The sequence below is a fragment of the Grammomys surdaster genome, unplaced genomic scaffold (assembly GCF_004785775.1).
Source record: "Grammomys surdaster isolate TR1022 unplaced genomic scaffold, NIH_TR_1.0 186, whole genome shotgun sequence".
NCBI lineage: Eukaryota > Metazoa > Chordata > Mammalia > Rodentia > Muridae > Grammomys > Grammomys surdaster.
In genome coordinates, this window is record NW_021604631.1 from 2589474 (window position 1) to 2606966 (window position 17493).

Below are 17493 nucleotides of genomic sequence, written 5' to 3' on the forward strand. Positions count from 1 at the left end.
TTACAGGTGGTTGTAAGCCACCATGTGGTTGCTGGGATATGAACCCTGATCCTCTGAAAAAGCAGCCAGTGTTCTTATCTGCTAAGCTGTTTCTCTAGCCCCTTTCTTAAACTTTAAAAAATACTTTTGAAAGTACCTACCTAGATTTTAGGTTATGTGTGAATACCCTTGAGCTAGTGTTGCTGACATAAAAGATACTTAACAGTCTTTAGAAGATCCTGTTTCTCAAAGCTTTCATGGCAGGCGTCTGCGCATTCATTAAAGAATAGAAAATGCCAGAAGCATTCTCTAGTTTCTGTGTTTTCATTTTAGTATGAAACTACATTGACATATATTCTACGTTTTATAGGTATGTTAAATGAACTTGACGTAGATGTGAATGAAGGATCCTTAATGGAGCTCCAGGGACACATCACAAGGTTTCAGGTAACTGACAGGGTTCAGCTTTCATCGGTTCTCTGATGACTCGATAACCGGCATTGTTGCCACTTCTTGATTTTCCCAGAATCACCTTCTTACTTCCCATTGCAGGTGAAGAGTTAATGTCTTTATTCCTGTTTTTCTGCCACAGTATTTCCAACATGCTGTATCACAGAGCTTTTATATTAATGTTTAATGTTCATAATTCTGTGTAAATGTTATTAATGAGTAAGCCATAAACAATTGTTCATTTTACTTTTGTTTTTTGCTCTTTTTTTTTTTTTAAAGATTTGTTTATTTTATATATGTGAGTACACTGTAGCTGTCTTCAGAAACACCAGAAGAAGGCATCAGATCCCTTTACAGATGATTGTGAGCCACCATGTGGATGCTGGGAATTGAACTCAGGACCTCTGAAGAGCAGTCAGTGCTCTTAATCTCTGAGCCATCTCTCTAGCCCATGTTCGTTTGTTTTTTGAGAAGAGTATTTCTGTGCACCCCTTGTTTAGACTAGCAACTCTGGAACCTGTTTAGACTAGGCTGGCCTTGAACTTGCAGCAGTCTTCATTCCTCTGCTTCCGATGTGCTGGAACTATAGGCATGCCCTGCCGCCTCCTGCTGTTGCTCTTTACACAGCATTTGTTGTCCTTACACAGACAGTTGCCCCTGCCCGGCCCCTTACCCCCTTGCTCTCTCTCGGGTTTTTGAGGCAGGGTCTCATGTAGCTAGTCTGACCTTGAGCTGTTCACTTTCCTGCCTTTGCATATTAAGTGCTTTGCCTTTTCTAAAATTGGTTTTTAGATATTATTGTTAGTTTATCTTAAATTTTTCATATGTATAATCTTTTAGTATATTTTAAACATATTAATTTATCAATTAAGTATTTTTATCAAAGGCTTCTGAAGAGCCTACTGGCCTTCTTTGACCTAAACATTGTCCCATGTTACTAGCTTTAAATAATTAGATACAAGAATTTACATTCTATTGTTTTAATACAATAATTTTCTTAACCTGTTACCTTTTTATAAACTATTTTTCTAAGTTTTCAAAAAAAAAAAAAAAAGTCAGGACTCAGTAGAGGAGTGCTTTCCAGGCTCGAGCAAGGCTGGCTTTGAGGTTCTCATCCTGCAGAGATGATGAGGAAGACTGTCGACTCACGTATCTCGTTTAGTTAGGTTCAAGTACATGCACATGGTAATGTTTGACATTTTATTATTAAATAACTTTACAGAAGGACTTAAATTCCCTACCAAAATCCACCAAAATTTTCCCCTTACATTCTTCTTTCATCAAAAGGGGGAGAAAGACCTTTTTGGTGCCTTCTTGGGCATGTCTATTTTATCTGTAAAAGCAGCAAACCTTGGGGAAAGTACTTAGATTTGAGGCTACCAATATTTTTATTATCTTAAAAATTAATACCTTATTTATTGTGTATGTATGTATGTGTGCACACATGTTCCATTGTGTACACATGGAAGTCAGAGAATAACTTGTGGGAGTCTGTTCTCTCCCACATATAGGCCCCAGTGGCCAAATCCATATTGTCAAGCTTGGCCTTGACCTGCTCAGGAGCCATCCCATGGGCCCTATCATCTGCATGCCACCTGCCAAGGCTGCCTATAAATGCCCAGCCCTTTCAGGGAGTCCCAGGAAGCAGGAGTTACAGCCTTTTAAGTTTGAGTCTTGAGAGACAGAGCAGGATTTGTTACTGAATATCTTCTAGTTGCCTCTTCTTATTAACTTTTATTTATTAATGTGTATTTTGTTTTATAACTGTTCCATAAAGAATTATTTAATATTTTTATATACAACGTAAATTTTCTTCACAAACATTTAGGTTATATTAGGAATTCTTTGTGGAAAAAATTTGGTATGTCCCTTCTTTGCAAAAAGGTGAATCTTAGTAAAGCTTACCTTGGTTGTCTCAGTAGGAAGATATCAGGTGCTTTCAAGAATAATTCTACTTTGTACTGAATTTTCCTCTTCTTTTCTTCCTCAAGAAAAACAAGATCACTAATGCTGAACACTTTCACCCTGAAGTGAACGACGTGTCTTTTATTTTTCCTTAGCGCCAGTGCTTAGGCCTACTAAGTCGCTTTGGTGGCTCTGACAGACTGCGGCAGTTTAAATTCCAAGATGATAGTGTGGAGGGAGATAGGGCGAGCAAGAAAGATGAGATCGAGCTGGCCATGCAGCAGGTAAGGCGGGGAGAAATGGTGTCCCTGAAGTTCTTATGGTTTCAGAAAGTTTGACAAAAATAGCAGTTGTGTGTCATTTCACAAATTGACTTAGGCCTTGTTCTCCTGTAGTTTAGATTTCTATGACTTTGGGGAATTTTTAGCCTAACATTTTAGTTACACTCCTTTTCTTCATTATAGATTTGTGCCAATGTAATGGAATATTGCCAGTCATTCATGCAACAGAACTCCCTCCAGAGTGCTGTGTGTCTCTTCACCCCTAGCCTTTCAGAGACGGTTAACAGAGATGGAGCACGGCAAGGTGAGCCTGGGGCTTGTTTGCTTCCTCTGAGGCATAGCATTGTTAGGGTCAGATACAGCTCTGCATCTTGGCTCCAGTGAAATGCAGTTTGTTCTTGATGAGTTACTAATGTGAAAATTTTAAAATGACTTTTTAAAGCAAGTGTATGAGGCACTGTTGTCAGATCTGTGTGAGAGGAAGCATAGAGGTAAGGAAAGTCTTAGGAGTTTTGAGGCTAAAGCCTCATGTGGGGGAGCATAGTTTTACCTAATACCAGAGACCTCAAAAAATGTACCTAGGATTAGAGAGTGTACTGGCTAGTTTTGTGTGTCACCTTGACACAAGTTGGAGTTATCACAGAGAAAGGAGCTTCAGTTGAGGAAATGCCTTCATGAGATCCAGCTGTAAGGCATTTTTTTCAGTAATCAAGGGGAGAGGGCCCATTGTGGGTGGTGCCATTTCTAGGCTGGTAGTCCTGGGTTCTATAAGAAAGCAAGCTGAGCAAGCCAGGGGAAGCAAGCCAGTAAATAACATCCCTCCATGGCCTCTGCATCAGCTCCTGCTTCCTGACTTGCTTGAGTTCAGTCCTGACTTCCTTTGGTGATGAAAAATGTGGAAGTGTAAGCTGAATAAACCGTTTCCTCCTCAACTTGCTTCTTGATCATGATGTTTTTTTACAGGGATAGAGACCCTGACTAATATAAATTGGTACCAGGAGTGGGATATTGCTGTGATAGGCCTGACCACGGTTGTTTGGAAGAATGAGGATTTGGTGACTTTGGATTTGAAAAGTGGTGGAATGCTTTAAATGGGGCTTAATGGGTTATCTTAGTAAGAATATGGAAGACTTTGTTGCTGAGAGTGATTTGAACTGTGCAGACCTGGCCCAAGAGGTTTCAGTAGAGAAGAAATTCAGTATGTGGTCTAGAGACTGTTTTTGTGGTATTTTGATGAAGAATGTGGCTGCTTTTTGCCCTTGTCTGAAGAGTCTACCTGAGGCTAAGGTAAAGAGATTTATATTAATTGCATTGACAAAGGAAGTCTCAGAAAAGCCCAGCAGAGCCTTTGTTTTCTGGCTAAGTCTCATGAAGAACATTTTGAACAAGTGTAGCAAGCTCAGAAAGGAAAAATATAAAATATATGGTTAGTTTATTAAAGAGGCACCAGGAAGTAGAATGGAGCTGAATTTTATGATATAGGAATTATGGGACTTTGGGGCAAGATCTTACCCAGCTAAATTTAGATCCAGGCATGGTGGTACACACTTTTAATCTCAGGAGATAAAGCCAAGCAGATCTCTGACTTCAAGGCCAGCCTGAGACAAAACAAGTTCTTGGTGAGGAAAGGCTTAGATCCAGGCATGCTGGTACACACATTTAAGGCCAGGAGACAGAGCCATGCAGATCTCTGAATTTAAAGTCAGTCTATGGAGGAAGTTCCAGGACAGCCAAGTTTGGCAGTGAAGGAGGTGGGAAACAGAAAGCTAGTGATAATGTAATAGAACAAGGGGCCGTGTTCCAGCCCCAGCAAACAGCAGAACTCAGCAGCTTTGACCACGTGGCCCTGGATTTAGGGTCCAGAATAGGAGAGAATACTGGGACAATTGATGCTGGTTAGCTGAAGCTAAGAAATTAGTGGCGATTAAGAAGAGACCAGCATCACTGAGGTGAAATCTTCTGGTGTTCTCTGAGAGCACAAAGAAGCTATGTTCCAGAGATAGCCAAGGTTGTACCTCCTGCAGCAGCTTTACTTGGTGATATGTAAGAGTCAACTGAGGTGGTATAGGTTTTGAAGGCGTGAAGGGATCATGAAGAACAGCTGAGGCTCAGCACTGTCAGAGGCCATGGAAGGTCATTGGTGAAGGTGCAGCGTCAGTTGTAGTTGATAGCCCAGGACTGAAGGAGCCATGCAAAGGAGTTGAGGCTTGGCATCATGAAGAGAGCCTATGAGAGACTATTGGTGAAGCATACTTACAACAGAAGTCCCCAGTGTTTTGGAGATGCTAGTACCATGGGATGATCACCAAGAACAATAGCAGCAGTGGAATGGATCAACCTGAGCTTAGAGTACTACACAGGGCAGAGCTGGAGAAGTGATGCCACCCCTTTGGAGGAGCCCAGCAGATCATGTGTGGATTTTAGATATTTTAAGTTGTAACATTGAAGTTGGCTTAGAGACCCCAAGATGCTCAAGATGCCAGAGCCATGGTTTATCTCTGAGGAAAGCTGCTAACAGGGTGGGGAACCAGCCAAGGATAAGGAAGTTTCTTACAGTCAGCAAAGATAAAAAAGGAGTTAGAGATCTGAAGACTGCTTTGATATCAGTCATGGAGATGCAGAATTTGCAGTTTGCCCAACTAGTTTCCTGTCTTGCTTTGGGGATTACAGTTAAGTGATTGGGTGAATCTCAGAAGAGACTTTGAACTTTGGACTTTTAACATTGTTGAGGCTGCTGTAGACTATGGGGACTTTGGAAGTTGGACTAAATGTATTTTGTGTTATGCTATGTTTAGGTATGGTCCCATAGACTCGTATGTTTGAACAAGCCTATGGGAGCCAGGGAGTGGAATGTCATGGTTGAATATGCTTGGCCCAGGGAGTGGCACTATTTGGAAGTGTGGCCCTGTTGGAGTAGGTGTGTCACTGTGTGTGTGTGGGGGGGGGGGGGGCCCTAGGCTATAAGACTCTCATCCTAGCTGCCTGGAAACAAGTCTTCCATTAGCAGGCTTGAGATAAAGATGTAGAACTCTAAGCTCTACCTGCACCATGCCTGCCTGGGTCCCTCTTTGATGATAATGGACTGAACCACTGAACCTATAAGCTAGCCCCAATTAAATGTTGTCCTTTATAAGACTTGCCTTGGTCATGGTGTCTGTTCACAGCAGTAAAATCCTAAGACAGACAGACAGACAGACAGCTAGCTGGGCAAAAAGTGAGAACACACAGTAAGTTAGCTTTGATGCCAAATCTGCTCATGCTGTGCTCCGTGTCCAGAGTGGGTTATGTGTCACAATTCTGAGTTTCTGTCACATGACAGTAAGCTTTTAGGTGCTAGGTAGGCTGACTTACCCTCTGGTGTCTTCAAAAGTTAGTATGCAGGTCAGGATTGTGGGTTGGTTCAGGTTGCCATTCTGGAACACACACAAAAGACAAAGCTGTTGGATACTGGTTTAGCATGAGATATGGTGATTTCCAAGGAGTCATTCCAGTTTGCTGCAAGGAAGGAGAATCCATGGGAGAATCCTAATCTTTGTTTGTCCTTACCAACATGAAGGGAAAATTGTCTTTCTGGCCCAGTTAGCTTAATTAGTTTGGGTATAGAATGATTAGGAATCCTGTCCAGAGACCCCTTTCGATTGAAAGTCACCTACCAGTGACTTCCTCATTTCTGTTCTTTTTGTCAGTGTTTCCCAGGCTATTCCTAAACCCACTGCTTTTTGCACCTCACTGGAAGGTAGCCAAGTGAAAGGCAAGTTGCTTTGTTTTGCTCCCAGAGGAAGTTGTCATAGTGAGACAGGGCAACATTAAATCCAGTTAAGTTTTCAACTGTTTCTTTGGGAGAATGACTTTGAGCTGTCAGTTCAGCAACCAGATCAATGCAGATCAGAAGTGACCACAGGTGACTGGAACCAGTGGCTGAAATGGGAATTGTTTTACTTTGGATTAAGAATGCCTAACAGTGTATATGGTTTGTGGGACTGGAGAGGTGGCTCAGCAGATAAGAACACTTACTGTTCCTGAAGAGGACCCAGCTTTAGTTGGTAGCACCAACATGGTAGCTCACACCATCAACACACACATTGGTGCAAATACAGACATGTAGACAAAACACTCATACATATAAAATAAACCTTTAAAAAGTTTATGTGAGTACATGTGTGTGTAGTTTTCCTAATCCTCACTAATAAAGGTGCTCACTGGCCATACTTCGTAACTCTCAGAGACTCCAGCTGTGCATGTACGCAGTAACTACAGCAGCACTTAGCCGCTTCTTCTGGGAACTGACAGAGGTGTTTAATTTTCTTTTTTTAGGTTGATTTTTTTCTTCCTTAAATTATGTATTTATTCACTTTACATCCTGATCACAGCCCCCTTCTGCCTCTCCTCCCAGTCACCCCCTCATTCTCCCTCTACTTCTCAAGGGGAGGTTGCTCCATGGGTACCAACCCACCCTGGCACAAGTCACAGCAAGGCTAGGGGCATCCTCTCCCACTGAGGCCATACAAAGCAGTAGAGCTAGGAAAGAGGGACCCAAAGGCAGGCCACAGAGTCGGGGACAGCCCACCCTCTGATTGTTAGGGACCCACATGGAGACCAAGCTGCACATCTGCTACATCTGTGCAGGGGCCTAGGTCCAGCCCATGCATGCTCTTTGGTTGATGGTTCAGTTTCTGTGAGCCCCCATGGGCTTGAGATTGATTTTCCTCTCATGCACAGGATGTTTTTGCCTGCCTGTATGTCTGTACCGTTTGTGTACAGAGCCTTTGGAGGCCAGGAGAGGGCATCAGATCTTCTGGAACCAGAGTTACAGAAGACAGTTGTTAGCCAGCTCCAACAGTAGTGTCTAAAAGTAATCTTGGGTTGTTATTAATCATAGTTTACATGACCTAAATTACAGAGCATCTTTAATTTTTATAGATGGCTAAAAATTCATAAAAAGTTGTTTTCCCAGAGTGAGGCTTATCCATTGCACTCTACGTGTGCTAACCCCTGTGATTTCCCCAACTGTGTAATGTGTGGTAGTGGAGGACTTTATTCATGTTCTCCCTTTGTAAAACAAATGAAAGCCATAGAAATGCATTCAAATACAACACTGTTTTCTCTTACTATTAGATACCCAGGTTCCAGTCGTTCCGTATTGGCGCCTGCCTGGCTTGGGCATTATTATCTACCTGCTGAAACAGAGTGCCAGTGATTTCTTTAGCTATTATGACAGTCACCGTCGCAGCGTCAACAAGCTGCAGAATGTAGAACAACTTCCCCCAGATGAGATAAAAGAGGTATGAACCTTGTAATGACTGTGGGGCTTGAAAAGTCACTGCTACACCACAAGGGCCCAGGTACTGGGCTTGCGCTCGTGGGCTTGGGCTCAGGAGTAACAGTGAGAGACTCCATGCTGCTAAGGGATCTGCAGTGATTTTCCTTTGCCGTGTACCTTGTGAGCACAGACATCTTGGCTCATTAACAGCCCAGTAGCTCTTTTCAAGAAAATAGGAGTGGCTGCCCTGAAAAGGAGCTCCCAGCAGTCTCTTCAAAAGCTGCAGAGAAACGGGGCTTGCTGTTACAGTAGGACTTGGGAAGTTGTCTCTGAGTCTTCAGCATCTTCATGCTTTAGTCTTGATCCCTTAAATCTGACACATATCCACCATTCCACTTTCTCCAGAAGATACCTAGCAAATTCATGCCAGCTTCTTTACCTACTCTTGGAAAGCATTTTTGTTTTTATTAGTAGGACCCCAAGGGCTGGTGGGCCACTAGGAAATTAGAAGTGTCTTTTAAACAGACTTGCAAAGGCAGCAGGCAAACATCCATGTGGAAATTGCTTGACTCTCATGCATTAGACTAAAACTCTTGTGTACGAGGCAGTATAAATACATTTGAGTATTTTCACAGTTCTTACTGTAATGACATGCTCATAGTAGGTCATTTAAAGTTGTTACAGTTTATACGTCTTTTTTTTCCTTAGTTATGCCAGTCTGTGATGCCTGCTGGCATTGATAAAATCTCTACTGCGCAGAAGTGCGTCTTAGCAAGACGTCGTCTGGTGAAGCTGATCAACAACCGTGCCAAGCTGCTGTCTCTCTGTTCCTGTATCCTTCTGCGGCTGCAGCCCGCGTGCAGGCCCTCGAATGTGCTATACTTACTTCTTACACCATATAGAAACCATATAGAAAGGGACATAATTGTTGTCCTGTGGCCTGTCCTCTCTGCCCAATGAATGCCTGGTGTGTTTCCACAGTGTTATCTTAGTCTCACCTTCTAGAGGAACGATGAGCACTGTACACTGTCCAGATGCTGGCTGGCTGGGCAAGTGGCTAGTGCACAGCAGCAGCCTGTGGGCCTCACCTCTTGTAGCTCACTGTGTGGCTTTTTCTGAAGCATGTTCAGTGGAACTTCATCCCTGTCTCTTAGAGCAAGTTCATGGTGGATAATTAAACACAGCCTCTTCCTTTTCTCCTTACCAGAATCTGGTTTGCTAAAAAAATACTTGATGACATTCTTCTTTAATCTGAACTCCCAGATATCATCGAGACCTGCCTGTTTATTCTTTGGCGCCATCTGGAGTACTACTTGTTACATTGCACTCCAATGGATTCCCAAGATTCATTGTTTGCCTCTAGGACTTTATTTAAAAGCAGAAGACTACAAGGTGAGCTGTTCTCAAAACAGATGAGCCAGAAATGTGTATGCCTTTAGGGCCCTGAAAAGTCAGATACTTCTTTCTGTTGTTTTCTTTTCTTTTTCTTTTTTTTCTTTCAGCAAGGAAGGTCTTGTTTTATTATCCAGACAGGTCCTAAAATTCTGGCGTAATTGATCCAATCTCCTGAGTAACTGGACTGTGAATGTACACGACAAACTACTCCAAGTGACCTTAGTTTTATGTGTCTTAGATTACTCAGTGAATTGAGTGCTGGAGAGCTAAACAATAAACACAACTGCCTTTTGTATCTTATTTTCTGCCAATGAGAAATGGTTCTGGAGCCTGTTCATGGGTTGTCCTTCACTTTCCTGTAGTAGGTTTCCCTCAGCTGTAGAGTCACATCATAGCTAATTTTCTAGAATAGACACAGGCCATTGTTTCTGTGCTGGGGTGAGCTCTGAGACAATGAAGATGCATTAGACTCCTAGAGGAGTGTGAGACCCATCCTGGGCTGGGATGTGCTTCTCAGGCTTCTCGAGCTCAAAGCTCAGCCTCAGACCCTCACCACCTCTTCTTCATGTGCAGTGCCTCTGCTGTGCAGGAGACGCACTTGCAAAGCTGCTTCACTGTGTCTCTGATTGCCAGATTCTTTTTTTCTCAGAACCCAATCTGGACTTCAGAAATAACATGGCTCAAGTGAACCAACATGATATAGACCAGGTAAGGGTCTATCATTGTATATTCTTTTCTCTATAAGAGGAAAGCCTGGTTGTTGATAAAGTAGAAAGTAAAAGTTTCTTTTCATTCCCTAAAGACACTTTTTTTAAAAAGAATTTTTATTTTACATATATATATATATATATATATATATATATGAAAGTGTCTTTGTATATGTATGTGCACCGTATGTGTGCCTGGACACCCTGGTAGGCCAGAAGTGGGCTTCCGATCCCCTGGAACTGGAGTTAGAGGAAGCTGTGAGCTGCCTGATGTGGATACTAGAAACCGAACCCTGATTCTCTGTAAGAGTAGCAAGTGTTCTTAACAGCATAGTATCTCTAGCCTGGCACTACTCTTAACAAATTAAAAAAATAAAAATAAAAAAAGACATTTATTTTATGTATGTGTTTTGCTTGCATGTATGCCTGTGCACCACATGTGTGCTTGTTGCCCATAGAAGTCAGCAAAGGGCATGAGGCTCTCCTGAATCTGAAGTTTGACAGATGGTTGTGCGCTGCCATGTGGGTGCTGGGAATTGAACCCAGGTCCTCTGGAAGAGATGCTCTCAACCACTGAGCTCTCTTTCAAGCCCCTTAACAACTTTTGGTATGACCTTTAGGAGCTATTTTTTTTTTTGTATATATATCAGTATATCAGCATCAACAATTGTTGTTACTTAAGATATATCTTTAATTTATATACATTTGTACAGGAATTAAAATGACAAAAACATTCTGATGTAGAAATGTAAATTTTTAGTGAATTTGGCACCCCATGAAAAAAATTTGATGGTATTTTACATAGAGAGTGCCTTTTGTCAGTGTATGTGTGAGTAAGGTAAGTGTGGGGTAGTGGTGGCACTAGGTTTCAAACCCAAGGCGTTGCACATGCTAGGCCGATACTCTGAAATCACCTTACTTTATGTAAGAAAGACTCCATTACTGGGTGTCCCAGGGTGGGTGGTACCCAAGGGGAGGGGGTAGTAGGAGAGGGGCTTCTAAGGGTAGGACTGAGAGGAGATCAGGGACTGGTGGGGTGGCAATTGAGATGTAAAGTGAATAATTAAATTTTAAAAAGATTAAAGAAAAAAGCATAGGGTAACAGTGTTCTGAATCTGGAGCTACAGAACGCAATACCTGAGAAGTAATGCACTAACAAAAGGATATCTGTGCTACCTCCAGCTTCAGTCTGATGCCGTCAACGCTTTCGGAGAATCGCTGCAAAAGAAACTTCTTGACATCGAAGGCTTATACTCCAAAGTTCGATCCCGCTATAGTTTCATACAGGCTCTTATCAGACGTATTCGTGGCCTGCTGAGGATATCAAGGAACTGAGAACTGTGCTTTCTCTTCTGTGGAAGAGATGAACTGAAGAAAACCATCTCTTTTTTATAGATGACTTTATTTCTAAATTATGACCAAAAGATATTTTGCTATTTCTTTCTTTATATATGGACATCTTTTCTGTAAACCTCTGCCTCATTTCACCCTCACTTGTGAACGAACAATAAAACACTTTTTAAAAATAAGCAAATGTAGGGTCAGACTTTTGAAATTATTGAGTCTCTTCACATAAAAATAGTTTGATGCTTAGGGTTTTTCCCATGTAGAGAATCTGAACAGCAGTTTGTTTTCAGACATTATACATACTTCACGCCTTTGTGATGCTCAGGTGCTCTAGCATAGAGTGGGTAATGAACTACAGCCATGCTCGTACCTTGAAAACTAACGACTCAAAGAAGTCAAGCCTTCCCCTAGAATTAGCCTCAGCCTTTCCTGCATTTCAAATGATGATACAATCTGTCTTTGTTTCCTTGAAAATATCCTGAGTGTGTTAATTCAGATCCAAAAGGACATGAATGGTATGTACTCACTAATAAATGGATATTAGCCAAAAAAAAGTACAGAATACCCAGGTTACAATCCACAGAACTCAAGAATGTTAACAAGCTGAAGGGCCCAAGTGAGGATGCTTTAATCCCACTTGGGAGGGAGAAGAAAGCAATCACAGGAGGTAGAGGGAGGGAGGGCAGGATTTAGAGAGGAGGAGGAGGAGGGGAAAGGGGGAACATGATTGGTGGGAGTGGGAGGTAGGGGAGGCAGGGGACAGGGACAGGAGTGAAGTCCCGAGGGCCAGCAATCTTGGGAGGTAGGGGAGGGGACCCTCTAGAATGTACCAGAGACCTGGGAGGTGAGAGACTCTCAGGACTTGAAGGGAGGGAGATGAGATGCCCTGCAGTGGGGAGAGGGAATGTAGAGTCCACCTCCACTAGAAAGATGGGGCATCAAGTGGAGGGATGGAGTTACCATCCCACAGTCAAAACTCTGACCCAGAATTGTTCCTGTCTGAAAGAACTTCAGGGACAAAAATGAAGACGAGACTGAGGGAAAGGAGGTTCAGTTACAGGCCCAAATTAGGATCCATCTCAAGGGGATGCCCCATGGCCTGACTCTATTACTGATGTTATGGTGTACTTACAGACAGGAGCCTAGCATGGCTGCCCTCAGAGAGCCCCAACAAGCACCTGACCGAGAGAAGCAGATACTTACACCCAACCATTGGACTGAAGTCGGGGACCCCTGCCTGTGGTTGAATTAGGGAAAGGCTGAGGAGGAGAGCTACCCCATAGCAAGACCAGCAGTCTCAACTATCCTGGACACCTGAGATCTCTCAGACACGGAGCCACCATCCAGGCAGCATACACTAGCTGGTACTAGCGTCACCCGTCCCCAGCCTTCACCCCCACATAGACAGCAGAGAACTGCCTGGTCTGGCCTCCGTGAGAGAAGACATACCTAACCCCCTAGAGACTTTCAGCCTCAGGGAGTAGGGAGGCCTGGCAGGGGTGGGGTGGGGACATCCTCTTGGAGACAGTGGGGAGGAGGCATGGAACCATGAGGGAGTAATGACTGGACTGTAAAAAAGTAAAAGTAATAAAAAAGAATTGTGACAGCTCATCTGCCTATATTCTCATTAATGTGATTGCCACAGACAGAAGATTACGGAATCACTCCTCTTCCCTGTCCATGACTGGGTGTTCCTTCCAGCGGCAGTTTTAGCTCTGTACGTAAGAGGCTACTGAGACGGCTGGGGGCTGACTTAAGCGGAAGCAGAGCATTCGTCTTAATTCTGTACTATTGTGGTTGATAGTTTTTGTTTTTCAATCTTTAAACAAAATTTCTACAGTTTTTAAGCATTTTCATTAAAAGACTTGGCCATTGTTAGGTTTTGGAAGTAATTTGCTGCCCACCAGCTAAACAACAGCTGTTAGCTAGAAAATGTCCTGTTAGAAGGACATCTTAGGGAGACATGTAACTACTGGATCCAAAATGTAAGCCTCTTGCCTGCCACTCACTGGCCCGCTTGTCTTTTATGATCCTGGGATGAACCTAAGGCCTCACTCATGGTAGACAGATGCTCTGCCACTGACATCTGTCTCCATCAAGCCGTTGTCTGTCACCAAGATCACAACATTGGGCCAGCAGCAAGATAGCTCAGTGCATAAAGGTGTTTTCTGCCAAGGCTGATGCCCTGAGTTTGAATTTGGAATACATCTAGTAGAGGGAGAGAACTAACTCCAGGATGTTGTCCTCTGTGCATGGTGGCACAGAGAGTACCCACACACAGATCATTAGGCGTCCGTGCACACTTAGAACAGACAACACCAGACCAAACAGTTCCAAGGTGGGAGGGGGGGTGTTATTCAGGAGATAGGGCAAAGATGGGGGAAGAGAAATAGAAGATGGTGGAGGAAGAGAGAGAGAGGAGAGAAGTGGAGGCCGTCCATGACCATGTAGAAAGAGGGGAAAGGGAAGGAGGGAGGGGGAGGGGACAGAGAGAAGCTAGAGGCAAGAGAGCAAGAGAGCGAGGAGGAGGCAAGCAGCCCCTTTTATAGTGGGCAGGCCTACCTGGCTGTTGCCAGATAACTGTGGAGGTGGAGTTTAGACAGAATACTAACACAGATAACTGAATGTAAGCCTACCAGTCACCAAAACCTGGGCATTTTGTAAGCCTGTGAGAGATACAGAGCTTCTGAAGGGAACCATAGCTTGTGCATGGTCAGAGGACATCTTGGGGCAATCAGTTCTTTTCACCATGAGGGTGTCGGGCTGTTGAGCTTGGTAGCAAGTGTCTTTATGCACTGGGCCATCTTACTGCCACAGCATCACCTTATTGTCTCATCAGTTCTTCTAGAAGTGCAGGGGACAAACTTGGAGGTCAGCAGGGCAGAGGGAAAGTGTGTGGGAGGGAGTGGCGGCAGCATCAGACCAGAATTGCTACTTCATGCAGCAGAGGGTAATGGGTAGAAGAAGTAGGAAGGCCTGGCTAATGCCCGGATTCAGGAGACATGGGAAGAAGATGTTATTTATGTGTTCCTGTGCAAAGTGAAGGGGAGAGAATCAGGTTTTAGACACCGATTTACAGAGCTTTGGTATTTAAAGGGAAGGCTTTTATTCCTGACAAAGTTAATGTAGGACTTTTAACTCATTTTTTACTCAGTTAAATCAGTATAACTGGTTGGTAATCCAGAAAGGTATGTTCTCTTCATAGTGTTTATTACTGTAGCTTTGACAAATTTTGTTTTGTCTATGCTGTACAAGGCATGAATTTAGCCTTTTCTAAATTCCACTTTCTCCACGTTATTTTGAAGATGTTGGATCTTCTGAAGAGCTGGGAGCAGTGTCCAAAGGATGCCTCCCGTTTTCATCCAGACACTAGTTGTCAATAGTGCTTTCTCCTAAATGTATATTTATTCTAGGTTTCTTCCTTCAGTTGTTAACCTATGCCTAAATGATTCTTAAGGATATTTTTCTTAACTAATATCATTTCCATGTTTTAGACATTTTACTATAAAACTCAGTGCTTTCTAGTATTTCTTCTGTATTCAGATTTCTTCAGTTGTCTTTAAAACTTAGTTTAGAATCACACAAAGCTGGGTGCAAGTTCCAGGACAGCCAGTGCTACACAGAAACCCTGTCTCAGAAAAACCTTAAAAAACAAAACAAAACAAAACAAAAAAAACCACATGGCACATTTATTTACCTCTTTAATCATCTGTATCTGCAGCCCTTGGTGGTCCTCTTTTTCTAAGAGGGCAAGAAGTTGACAGGTTTTAGCGGTTTAGAAAGAGCTTACATTCTTGCCTTTTGATTAGAGTCATGTTAAGTATTTTCCACCAGAATCAACCTGACAGGTGACATGCCCTCGGCATGTCAGAGATACATCAAGATACCTCAGAGATACATCAAGAAGTTCACGTCGATGTGTCCTTTGACAGCCAGTGACCTTTCGGTTAAATGTAAAGATTACCATCTCCTAGAATAACTGATTTGTAGCTGATATTTTCAGGCTGAGTATCTCAGTCCCAGGAAAACCTCTAATCGTTGAATTAATTCTTTATATGAATTAATTAAAAGTTGTATGTCATTTCAATTAAAAGTGCTATGATAAGTATAACAAACCTGGATATCTGGTCTTCTCTGACATCACACTTATAATTTTATACCTTAAAATGACTCAGTTCCAGGCTGCAGAAATGGCAGGGTGAGTAAGAGTCCTTGCTACACAAGCAAGGAGTTTGGACCTAGGAAGCAACATAAAAAGCTGGAGATAGTGGCATAGGTGCCTACAGCTGCAGTGCTGGGGAGCATAGATAGGAAGGGGCTTTCTGGGGCTTGCTAGCCAGTCATCAGCCTAGCTCTGGGGGAAAGAAGCAGGCAGGTAATAGCACAGGATATCAGATGCCCCCCTTTGGCTTCTGCATGTGCGCAGGCACATGAACCTACACCTGTGCTCACAGTGGGTCATAGTGGCTCATTTGTTCCAGGTCCTTTGTGAGAGTACAATAGGGTTAGTCTCCCGTGACTGCCTGAGCCTCCTCCCTTGCTTTCCTCCCAGAGCATAACATCTTTTAATTCTTTGCTTCTTCTTACTCATGTTTGATACTTCATAGGCTTTAAATACTATTACTTTGCAGAGCAAAATACAGTATATTTTTCATACTGTACGAAACAATTCATAAATTGCTTTTCATTCAGTATCCTTTTTGAGAGTTTTGCATTCTTATAATTATTGAATAGTTACAGTTACCTGTTGTGCAAATGCTCCGATTTCTGCCTTTTACTGTAATGGGATCCACAGACATATTTTGTCAGTTGGCATCCTTAGTATATATATATATATATATATACATATTTCCTTGGTGAGACATGCCACGTAATAGGGCTTCTGCACATACGTAACTAGAAGAGGAAATCCTGCTGGGAAGTTAGGAGTCCTGTTTTCACCAGCCATTGCTCTTTTTCTTAGTGTCTGCCCAATGTAGTCTTACCTACAGGGTGAGAAATCTTGAATTTGTCACACCATTGATAACACCTTGTCTCAGTCAGGGTTTCTATTCCTGTACAAAACATCATGACCAAGAAGCAAGTTGGGGAGGAAAGTGTTTATTCATCTTACACTTCCACACTGCTGTTCATCACCAAAGGAAGTCAGGACTGGAACTCAAGTAGGTCAGAAAGCAGGAGCTGATGCAGAGGCCATGGAGGGATGTTACTTACTGGCTTGCTTCCCCTGGCTTGCTCAGCTTGCTTTCTTATAGAACCCAGGACTACCAGCCCAGGGATGGCACCACCCACAATGAGCTCTCCCATCCTTGATCACTAATTGAGAAAATGCTTTACAGTTGGATCTCATGGAGGCATTTCCTCAAGGGAGGCTCCTTTCTCTGTGATAACTCCAGCTTATGTCAAACTGACACATAAAACCAGCCAGTACACACCTCTAATTGTTATATGTGTATGTGTTAGTGGAGATCAGAGGTTTGCCTCAGATGTCACACTTCAGGTACTCTGCATCCTACTTTTTGAAACAGGGTCTCTCACTGGCTTGGAATCCATGGATTTGGGCTAGGCTCGATGGCTAGCAAGCCCCAGAGATTTTCAATCTCTCTGCCCAGCACCGGAACTCAGGTCCTCATGCTTGTGTGGCAAGCACTTTACTGACCGAGCCATCTCACAACCCTAATTATTGTACTTTAAAAATCAATCTGATGCTTGTAAAGTGGTATCTTACTCGGCTTCCTTTGTGTGCATTATTGGCCCTTCTTTTTGCTTTTCTTTTTTTCCTTTGTTGGGTGTGTTAGAGTTTGTTGCTGTCATGAAACACCATGACCAAAAGGCAAGTTGGGGAGGAAAGGGTTTACTCTGCTTACACTTACATATCACTGTTCATCATCTCAAGAAGGCAGGACAGGAACTCAAACAGGGCAGGAACCTGGAGGCAGGAGCTGTTGCAGAGGCCATGGAAGAGTGTTGCTTAGTGCCTTCCTCCCCCTGGCTTGCTCAGCCTGCTTTCTTATAGAACCTAGGACTACCAGCCTAGGGGTGGCTCCACCCACAATGGGCTGGGCCTTTCCTCATTGATCAATGATTAAGAAAATGTCTTGTATCTGGATCTTCTTAGAGGAGGTATTTTCTCACTTGAGGCTCCCTTCTCTCTGATAACTCTTGTTTG

General features: G+C 43.0%; 1 protein-coding gene across 1 annotated transcript in view; it reads left to right on the forward strand.

The window, feature by feature from the left end:
* The window catches only part of Nup205 (nucleoporin 205), a 67696-nt gene extending 56185 nt beyond the window's left edge, over positions 1–11511 (forward strand). Inside the window, exons 36-43 of the mRNA XM_028768385.1 lie at positions 350–426; positions 2490–2618; positions 2799–2919; positions 7731–7897; positions 8584–8707; positions 9139–9267; positions 9920–9978; positions 11160–11511. Coding sequence (XP_028624218.1) covers positions 350–426; positions 2490–2618; positions 2799–2919; positions 7731–7897; positions 8584–8707; positions 9139–9267; positions 9920–9978; positions 11160–11312 — 959 coding nt within the window. The 3' untranslated portion in view covers positions 11313–11511. The remainder of the gene's footprint in view (positions 1–349; positions 427–2489; positions 2619–2798; positions 2920–7730; positions 7898–8583; positions 8708–9138; positions 9268–9919; positions 9979–11159) is intronic.
* Positions 11512–17493: the final 5982 nt, after the last annotated feature.